The sequence below is a fragment of the Neurospora tetraspora genome, assembly GCF_033439725.1.
Source record: "Neurospora tetraspora strain CBS 560.94 chromosome Unknown B0H65scaffold_1, whole genome shotgun sequence".
Taxonomy (NCBI): Eukaryota; Fungi; Ascomycota; class Sordariomycetes; order Sordariales; family Sordariaceae; genus Neurospora; species Neurospora tetraspora.
The window spans coordinates 535723-546719 of NW_026944383.1; the positions used below are offsets into that span (position 1 = coordinate 535723).

At 52.3% G+C, this 10997-nt stretch overlaps 1 protein-coding gene across 1 annotated transcript; it reads left to right on the forward strand.

The window, feature by feature from the left end:
• Positions 1 to 4219: 4219 nt before the first annotated feature.
• B0H65DRAFT_4626 (kinesin-domain-containing protein) lies at positions 4220 to 7736 on the forward strand. Its single transcript, XM_062826652.1, has 2 exons — positions 4220 to 5324; positions 5376 to 7736. The coding sequence occupies exons 1-2, from the start codon at positions 4544 to 4546 to the stop codon at positions 7622 to 7624; spliced, it is 3030 nt and encodes a 1009-aa protein (XP_062685598.1). The 5' UTR covers positions 4220 to 4543; the 3' UTR covers positions 7625 to 7736.
• Positions 7737 to 10997: the final 3261 nt, after the last annotated feature.

A 10997-nucleotide genomic window follows, 5' to 3' on the forward strand; every position in this document is an offset into this window, starting at 1 on the left:
GAACCATTTGGTATGGTTGCGACTAGTTAAACAGAGGCTTGTATTGCTAGGTACTAAACGATTGATGACTCCTGTTGCCGATGTGTCTGTGCCATTCTTGACGGCGCTCGTCGCCAGCCAAGTAGAAAACCACCAAGTATCAGTGCTACTATTCCCAAAGCAATCTGAAGGCGTCTCGTGGGGGAAGTCAGACGGATTGTTCCTGCATAAGGTACCATTGCTACGTTATGCAGGTACCGCGTGGGTTAACGATGTTGTGCATCTCTTGGCCGATCAAATTGTCCATTTTAGCCCGTCCCCACAAAATAAAGGAAGGTAGACCAAGGTAGCTGATAAGGAAATTGTTACTGTTACGACCTCACAATTGGTTCGACCCATGTAGACGGTAAAATGGATAATTTGATCTGGAATGATCGAGTTGACGGGAATTGAAGCACCGTTTGTTTGCACAACTGGGAAGTAAGCCATTTCCAGCTTTGAATGGCAGCATGGAGAACATCTAGAGACGCAAGTGGGCGCATCTAGAGGGTAGGTATGCGACGGATGAAATTCTACGCAAAGGCCGATGGACTCATGCGCAATGTTCGTATCATCGAGGACAGGCCCATCCGGGATCATTTTCCCAAGAAATGGTCCGTCATACATCACAATTGAGCGCAGCCCAACACTTCCGATGGCATGCTCATACCGTAGGTAGCATCGGAGCTGATGGCAACTCATTGGGTCCAGATTATTAAAATGAAAAGAAAGACCGCATGGGGAAGCCGATCTCCGTTGGGGACCGGTTTGGCGAGAAGAAAATAGATTGCGTGCAGCCAGTAGCGAGTGTAGATCTTGTCTCGTCTGAGAAGAGTGGCTCGCGTGGCATTTTGAGTCTGAATCAACGATGCAGAAATGGAAGTTCGTTTTGTCTCTCTGCCGGTGAAGTCATCATCCCTTGCTTGAAGGTTCGTTGAAGGTTTGAGGTCTTACCTTACTGCATCCTGCATCCCGTCTGCAGCTTCAGGGTCCTCCCTCCCACGGGAAGAGAGGCCGACAGTGGGAGAGCCTTCGTTTATGGTAAGCGATGGTAAAGCTCTGGTGTGCTCGTCGGTTGATCCGTCGTGGAGTTGTGGCAAGGCCCAGGGGGGGCACTGGGGGCAACACCCACATCCCGTCACATTGCGGCAAGACTCCCTTCTGCAATCTGCAAGCCCACGGCACGTACCTGCGTTAATGAAGTGCGCATGGTCTTCTTTCATGTTGGATTGATCCCGGGGGTTGTTGGAAGGATTCGGGGAACTCCTTTAGTTCCGCCTAGGAGCGCCTAGTATGACGGAGGCTTATGGTTGTGGTTCAGTTGTGGTTGTGGTTGTGGTTGTCATTTCAGCTTCGAATTAGTGTATCAAGTCCGCCTTGAACTCTGGGTTTCTTTCATTGCCTCTCAGGGCAGGCACTGTCATACCCACCGGTAGTCAACTTGGCCTTTTTCCGAGTTTAATTGCGCCTCGAATCAGCCATGGTACTCAGCTGTGTCTCGAGTCTGCGATTCGAGAATCGCTGCAGCAGGTTCATCCAATTGTGATGTGTCGGAGAGAACAGCAGCGGCCATGTGATAAAACGAAAGCACCCCAAGCAAAACGTGATTGATATGTACCTTATGGCCCAAACAGGCCCACGCAAACCACGCCGTACCTAGCTCATAGGAGATGTGCTTCCGATGTCCACTCAGTAGGCCGTGGATCCCATAGACCTGATAGGTGAGATGGGCTGCACAGCAAACGATTTTGAAGTGATCTGCACGTGCGAGAGGGCAATCGCAAACGACGAAAAACGAAAAAAGGCCGAGGAAAGGTCGAGCTGTGAAGGTCGAGATCGATGGGATGTGATGAGGAGGTGATGGGAGGGTAATATCGAGCGGAGAAGAAGCCGTTAGCGTTCATGGCGTGTGAGTGCGGATGCGAAATGTCTGCTGCTACCCCACGGCACTGCCTTGCCTCGTCCCGGCCTCATCATGACGGGATGCGCTGGGTTTCATGGTGTAACAAGAGGCTTCGACGCCACAACTCTCATTACCGCGTGAGGTGCCATAATGTCTGCCGGTGTTCCATCATCCATCTCGTAAAATCATTGTGGGAAAGGAAAGAAATAAAATCTGAAGATGTCGTTGACCAGTGACCACACGGGGGCAAATATATGTAGTGTAAAGAAACCCCACGCGCTAAAGATTCCTTGTCTGAGTGGTCATGGAGCCTTGCTGGCATGCCCCTGGGAGACATGAATGGGCCGGGCCCAAAGCAGGTCCCCTCCCAAATCGGCTTCATTAATCCTAAAGTCGAATTTGGGTGGGACTGCAAGGGACACTGGGAGCAGGGGCCCGGTGATGGTTCGTCAAATTGCATGTTCCCAACAATGGCAATAACTCTTCTTGTTGGACAGAGCGTGCCATGGAACCAGTGGCAGGCATGATGGCCAGCACTCTGGGAGTGTGTAGTTTTTAGGCGATGCCCGGGAAGGTTGAGTGACGGGGTGAGGTCCTACTCTTGGTGGGTTGAAGCCCAGGTTGCAGATGGAGACAGAAAAAGAAGCGGCGAAAAAGCCAGAGTGAGGGCTTGGACAGAACGACCAGACCCCCAGGACTCATCACCTTTGGGAAATGGGCGTTTCTCTGCTCATCTCGAGCTGTCCAGGTTTCTCCTCTTTCCCGCGAACTCGAGGTCTTGCTTGTCGTCGTGCCCTTTGCTTTCTCTTATCCTACAGCTTCAACCTAACCCGGGGGCCAGGCAATGAGACCCTGACGCTGACGCACCAACTGAAAGTGGAAGCCCCTGAGCCCAGAGCGACCATTGGACAATCATTGTTTTCGTCGAACGCTGTCCTACCAGACGTCTTCGTCAAGCTTTCCGTGCTTGCATCCACCTGCATCCTCTGGTATTCTCATCTGATTGGAGGCTCTTGAGCGCGGCGATTCAGAAATCAGAAATCCCACGATCTACGCCGCACGAACAGGAACGACGAATTCCTCTGCATTGTGATAGCTTCCCACGAGAGAAACTATTGCGGCCAACCTCTTCAGCCTATCCCGTTCACAGCGAAGATTGCTCGAAGACACAGGCAGGATCAGAATTGAAGTGCAGGCCATTGCAACCGCTACAACTACCTCTCTTACCTGGACTTACCGCCCCGCGCTTTTCGCGCATAGGGGACTGCATACCTAGGTCGTTTCCACAGGGCAACTCGGCCGTGGAGGCTTTCCCGCTTGAAGGGTCTGGGCTGAAATTCGCTTAGAGCAGGGCACCGGACAGCCGACCCTTCAGTTTCTTTTAGTCATTCTGCTCAGCTCACTTCGACCTTTTTTGCATACTCCAACCTAACGTTCGCTATTTTTCATGCTTGTCGTCAATCATCAACAAGGCTCTTCACGAACAGTCGCCAGCCTCCTCCGATATTCCAAAGAAGGTCCACCATATACACCGTGCTCCCCTGCTACGTCGGTACATACTTCCCGCATCCGTGGACACCCAGAACACCACAAACCACCACCGCCCAGACACCAGCGCCGTCCGATCTTTTTGGCGCTGTCGCCCTCCACACTTTCACAACTGCACTCTACGGCCTTCCGTACTAGCATCATTCGTTTGGCGACACTCACCGACCACGAAAAGCAATCGACGACAACCGACGACAAGCGAAGCACCATCTACTACGACGACCACGAAGCCACTCAATCCGTGTTATTTCAAGCCGCATCAGCCCACGTTTCTCGCTGTCCCCGTCCTCTGTCTTGGGAATAGGGAGTCTTGCGATATTAGTCTGCACATCTTCCGCCGCCGCCGTTTGGTCGACGACGTGGCCACACCTCCTTTTCGTAGCGACTGCAGAACTCTGAAGAAACTGTCGCAGATCATCGGCGCCATTTCTACGCTATCCTACGATTCTTCAACTCGCCCTTCCCTCGTTGGTAAGCAAAGACATTTTACCGCCTCCACATCTCTCGCTCGGGGTTGCCAAGTGGGATGAACAAGCCCGTGCGGTGTGCCTGAACGCCGGTGTATTCCTTCGGTACCTTTACCGTGGTTAGGTGACTCCACAGCGTATACCACTGGCATGTTTGTTCCGTTTCGGTTCCTGCCCTCCGCAATCCACAATGGATGTTTAAACACCGGGGTTCCAGTTCTTGAAAAAGCCCCAGCTGCATGGCACTAACAAAATGTTTCTGTTTCTAGGCTCAGGTGCGGTCCATATCTTATGAATAGATACCCCTCTGCTTCGATCCCGCCGAGCACCGTTTCATACAAAGTCCGACCCGACGCTTCGGTCCACGGCACAACCGGTGTCGGTGTAGACGTATCACGTATCTGGCCCAGTGCTTCGTACTCGAGTCTTCTGCTCGGTCAAGCTGCGGTTGGAGCCTCTTCGCTGGTGGTACACGTAACTAGAACCCACTTCATGGACATCGTCAAGCTTACGGTCGATTTGCGGCGATAAACCAACCAGACAACGAGACTAAGCGACTTCTGCAGGATTTGCAAATCACCCCTGCTGAATATCTTCACACCTCACAATGTCTACCACAGTACCGAAGCCGGCCCGGCTATCAATGGGACCACCCAACTCCTCTCTCCCCGCGCTTCCTATGGGCAAGACGCGGAAGTCCGTAGGCGGACTGTCCCTTTCAACCAACACTGCGATGCCATCAACACCCAAATCTGGCGTTCTTCGAACCCCATCAAGCGCTTCCAACTTCCGCAGCTCTACAGCATCACCAGCAACTGGCGGAGGCCTACCCCAGCCGCGCGCAGTTTCTTCCATCAACGCTTCATCCAAAACACTGAGGAAATCCGTCAGCATAAACTCGTTTCCGCAACCACCACGCGGCGAAGGCCGACCCACCGGCTTACCGCCTAGTCCGCTCTCTGCCGGTGCCTCGTCGCGAAAATCAAAGACACCAACAACACCGACGTACCAATTCTCCGGTAGCACGGGGAGCCTCCTCAACGGGAGCGGTGACGGCAGGTCGGCTGCCCGGTCTAGAAACTCGGATGGCTTGATCAGCATCGCATCACCACCCCAGAGCCGCAGCTCATCCGCACAAGACTCCTACTCTACCTCAGCCACGCAATACGAAGATATGGAGGCAACACAATCTCGACCAGATACCTCCGCAGGAAGCAATAGCAAGCGTACCTCGAAGACGCCCGAAACAAAAGGCAATGTCGTTGTGAGCGTAAGAGTACGGCCAGATGCTTCTGGGAACGAACACACTACAGATGGGGAGTGGATGGTGGACGGGAGGAGGTCCCTAATTTCGTACAATGGCAAGGAGGGGGGAGATTACTATTATGGTGAGTGCGCCGGGAAAAGTACGCAAGAAGCAGAGACTGACATTGAAACAGATAACGTTTTTACGACCCACGACGACAATTCGAAAGTCTACGACCACAGTGCCAAGCGCTTGGTGAGACGAGTTATGGAGGGATATCACGGCACAGTCTTCGCATACGGTATGACGGGTACAGGAAAGACATTTTCGATGCAGGGCACGGCCTCTTCGCCAGGCGTGATACCGTTGGCTATTACCGACATTTTCTCATACATTCGCGAAACGCCGTCGAGAGAGTTCCTGCTTCGGGTCAGCTACCTGGAGATCTACAACGAGAAGATCCACGATTTACTGAGTATGGCAACGGGAGGCAATGGTCCTGGTGCCCCGGCACAGGAGGAGATCAAGCTGCGTGAGGACAGCAAGCGGGGTGTTTATGCGACGCCTCTCAAGGAAGAAATCGTCCAAAGTCCGACGCAGCTCCTGCGTGTGATTGCACGGGGTGATCAGGCTCGCCGGACCGCAAGCACGCAGTTCAATGCCAGGAGTTCACGCAGTCACGCTGTCGTCCAGATTGTGGTGGAGAGTAGGGAACGTGTGCCCGCGGGAGATAGCTCAGGGGGGAGCAAGCGACAGGGTCTGCTACCGGGTGGCGTGCGAGTTTCCACCTTGAGCTTGATCGATTTGGCGGGGTCAGAAAAGGCGGCTGACACAAAGGAGAGACGTCAAGAGGGTTCACATATCAACAAGAGTTTGTTGACCCTTGGAACGGTCATTGCCAAGCTTTCCGAAAACAAGGACAAGGACGACAAACATTTACCTTACCGCGACAGCAAACTGACTCGATTACTGCAAGGCGCGCTGTCGGGAAACTCGCTTGTGAGTATTCTCTGCACTATTCAGTGTGGCGCTGGCGGAAGTACCGCTGCAAGCACTCACATCAACGAAACACTCGGCACACTGAAATTCGCATCCCGAGCGAAAAACAGCATTGTCAGTCGCGCTAAACGTGCCGATGAAGCTCTCGGAGCCGGAGGTGATGGCAATGCTAGGGTCTTGCTGGAACGCTATCGTATGGAGATCGCTGAACTGCGTAAGGAGCTGGAGAAGCAGGCAAAGGCCAACAGTCAAAAGGAAGCGGACGAGGAGATGGAGCGCGATGCGAAGGAGGAACTGGCACGAGAGCTGGAAATGGAGCAACGCCACGAAGAACAGATGCTGGAAATGCAGCTGGCTCGAACCGCCTTGAAAGAGAGGATCGACCATTTGAACCGGCTTATTCTCAGCTCAAAGTCGATAGGAGTCAACGCCAACGGATCACTCAGCTCCTATTCGCTTGACACATTCAACAACAGGTTCTCTGTAGGGTCGGCAAGATCTGTTATGACCGCCTCTAACGCAGGCAAGCCATTTTTGGAGAGGTCTACATCTATGGCATCTTCTTCTTCGACGATTGGCCGGAGATCTCTCGAAAAGCGGTCTTCTGGTAGCGGGCCAGAAGCACCTCTAATAGAGGCCGAAGACGAGGACAGCATAGGCGAATTTGGAGATGGGACAGCCTCGCTTGCGGCTCAGAATCGCGCGTTGCAGGCAGACGTCGCGGACAAGAACCGGTACATCCAAACGCTGGAAAAGCGACTCCTTCAAGCTCGCCGCGCAAGCTCATCTCGCACCTCACTAGGGATCACTCCAGGGAATAAGATACTGGTGGGAGAGGACCATAGCGTTTCGACCTTGCTTAGGGAAAAGGATGCAGAGATTGCTGAGCTTCGGGCCCGGTTGGAGGATAAGGACAGAATGTTGGCGGCCTTGCGGAGCGCGGCAAGATCAAGGGATAACGCGGACCGCGTCGAGTCGAGGACTAGCAATCGCAACTCGCGGGTCTTTTCCGATGATGGCAACTACAGCCTTACCCCGGGCGTTACCACGCTCAACAGCCCAACCGGTTCCACGCCGACGTTGAGTAGGCAGGTGTCGCTTATGAACAGCACCAGGACACGGACAAAGAGCGTCGATGAGATGAGCAGGATGCTGGACGACATGATCCAGGATCGCGTCGAATCCGGCCAGCTTATCCGTGGGAACAGGGGAAGCATTAGAGTCGCGCCCACGCCCGCTCCGACGATGCCGCCGCCGCCACCGCCAGGACCAGTCAATGGTGAAATCCACCGCGAGCCAGTTCGACTTTCGCAGCGAACGCCATCGAGGACACCATCGCCGCCGACCCAGATGAACGAACCGCCTATCAAACTCCAGTTGCTGTCGAAACTTAGGACGTCGTATGTTGCTGAGTCTCAGAATCCGGTCATCATGGAGGTGTAGACGGCCTCACTATCATTCGCAGGGAACTTTTTCCTGTGTTGTTTCTTTTTTAACCCGCATCTCGTGTGTTTGGATGCGATTGATTTGCGCCATATGATGATTTTATACCCGAGTTGCATTTTTTTATCCTTTTGTTCTTGCTATCATTTGCCTATTTCAAACAAGCCCCCTTTTTGAGGGAACGCCCCCTCTCGGGATTGGGGGAGTTTCCTGGTTACGAAGAGATGAACGAGTTGGTTGGTTGGTTGGTTGGTTGGTTGTCGAATTTGTTTTGTTTTTGTTGCTGCCGAACCCGAAAAAGGCGCTGTATCATATCCTGTTTTACTTTCTCCTGTGTGCATGCATATATAAGATGTATTCTTTGCTATTTCTTCTTTACCCTCTTTGATCGTCAAGCTCGGGCTACGGGGAGGGGAGAAGGTTTTTCATGACAAGACAAGCGGAATTTGGAATGGGTTTAGACGATGGATTGGAAGGAAGAGAAGGTCAAAACACACATATCATCATCATGGCTTTGAAAGTTTTTTATAGTTGGTCTCAACGACCGCGAGGCGGGGGGGCCGAGAGATCGGGAGTTAGAGAAGGAGGAGAAAGGAGGAGATAAGATACCGATATGATTACAATCAAAACACACAAGCGGGTTACAAACGCGATATATCCTCATGCCTAAGTTTCGCTGCAGCCTAACATTATCCAATGTCGTGAAGTCGGCTATGGAATCTTCAATGTAGCACAAGTAGCCAAACCGCAATAATGACATTGGTGTTGAAGCTCGCATGATTCTGACGACGACTGTTTATCAGATAGATTGTTCAGATGCGAGGAACTCCATTATATAGCCCCATGGTCCCGTCAATAGTGGTTGGGACGCTATTCTTGGAGACGGCATGTATAGTATGTAAGCATGTAAGCAGACGATCCCGAACGGGTATTCGCTAGAGTTGATGAACCCTTCAACCGACAACAGCATGTCGGGTTCATGACTCGGGACTCGAGACGCAATATCTCGAGGCCAAAGATATAGCATTGAGAGCGGTTGGTTACTTATACGACTTATACCCAAGGTGACGGGAGTCCTCAATCATGGATTGCTTGCACTTGCACACTTTGCGATATATATTTACCTTTACCGCAACTTCGGTCGGTCGGTCGGTCGGTCAGTAATTGGGTGGGCAAAATCCTTCCCACGCATCTATCCATTCATATGTAGAGGTATGTAAAGGTGTGTATCAATCCCAAACTCCCGTTGTGTTCCACGACCGCTTCCACGACCGCTTCCACGACCGCTTCCACTGCTTCCACCGCATGAGACGAGGCGAGGCGAAGGCGAAGGCGAAGCAGGGTGAAGTAGGGTGAAGCAAAGGTCGGTAGAGGTAGGAAAGGATTACTTGCATACGGCACTTGAGCTTGCGGTCCCGACTTCAGTGGCTTCGGTTGCTTTGCGCATTCACACACAAGTCGATGCGATACATACGATACGATGCAAGATGATATCCTGCCTGCATTTCTTTTGTACTGCATGCTGCAGGTCCCACGCATGTAGTATGTTGTGAACGGTTTGCTTTGTGGTTTCATCATCATTGTCAGCATAATCGTCGTCGTCCGGGCCCGAGGGTATGGAACTCTCGTATAGGTAGTGATGAGTACCATGAAGCTGGGGAGTGCCTGGTCGACCGAGGTCTGTTTTGTGTTGCTCGGTGTCGGTTTCTGGTGGCATCATTAATATGATCATATCATCATATGCAAATGAGATTCAGATTCGAAACGAAGGACGGGCCGCCGTACCCGCGCATCCGCAAAATCAAAGTCAATTTCATATATGAATCCTTCAAATCCTTCCCGAAAGAGATTCGGATGATGACGAACTCGAAAACGAAGACCCCAGGACCCTTCAGTCTTGGCATTCACACATTTCACAGAAAAAAAAGCGGGGACTCTTTTGGTCGCTGTGCCTGCTGCCCTGAAATGTGGCGTCCTCTTTTCGCAAATCTGATTGGTCTTTCACAGAGACCCCTAGCACGTTTCAGATTCGACAGGGGGGCCGAGAAATGGAGATCGTCGTCCCGAAATCCACAATTGTGATTCTCTTTCCTCCGTCATTTTCGCATTGGATGTTACAATATAAATCACCGAAGTCGGAACCGACTCCAACACCGACCGCGCGCATGGGACTGAAGGAGCCAAGGGCATCGCAGCAGTGGAAGAGGGGCTGCGAGAGATGAAGAGGGAGGAGCAGGTATCAAGTTGTGAAGCTTGTGGAGCTTGTGATAGTGCCGCGGGTACTGGAAATGCCAATGTCGATTAGTTGGATTCTTCTTCGTCCATGGAAGATTACCTACCTAACATGCCTAACATGCCTCAGCTGGAAGCGCGCTGTTGAGGATTACCGAGGATACTTGGGGGCTTCGTGTCGTCTTGTCAAACCCGTCAAACAACGAACCATCTTTTGGTTTCAAGCGAGTTCACCATGATCAGCTTTACGCGGCGGTGGCGGCGGAGACGGACAGTATCAAGTTGATGACAGGCAAACGAAGCCGTGTCTGCATCAGATCACTACCGTTTGTTGATTGATTTTTCGGTCCGACGAAACGAATGCGGAAGGTGTCCTTATTCGGGTTTCCGTGATCACGTTCCGTCGTTACAAGCCGAGTACATGTCCGCCCCTCTCTTTTTCTTGTCCTCCATCACATTCCCCATTCCCCATGCTGTAGTGCACAGCAAAGAAACATGTGCACGTTGTAGGTAAATAAGATCGGCTTTTATTGCATCGAGGCATGGCATTACTGGGAGATCAAAGTGTTTGATGATTACCCCTTATCATTTGCTCTGGTCGCCGACCATTTTTCGCAAATCTCACATGCGCTCCATCAGTTTGTAACAATGTCGATGTGATCAAAGGTCACCACGGTGCATTTCCCTCCGGTAGTCCCGTCCGCGTCTGCGTTTGCGGCGGCGGCAACATCTGGTCTCCATGGGTTAGGTGGTTTCCACAGCTTCCACTCACTTGTCAGACGCCCGTTTGCGGGTTTCAACACCGGTCGCTGGTGTCACAGCGTTTTCCTTTTCATGCCCGGCCAACCCTCCCCCGCCCCATCTCATCCAGTCCCTCGCATTCGTGCATCGTGGGACAGAAACTCATACACACGGCAATGGCTCAACATATAGTAGCCCCCATATAGCAGCTCACCACTGATACTATCGCTCTGCTAAGGTGTGCCTCTTTTTACCCCCTCACGTCATCCCAACCGCCTGCCGCCGCCGCCGCCGCCTTCGATCCTATCCCTTGGAGCTTCGCTTGACTTCGCTTGGAGGGGTTGCGTTCTTCTGGAAAGATCTGCTCAGATCGTTTCCGCCCTTCCAAGTCTCCAACGGC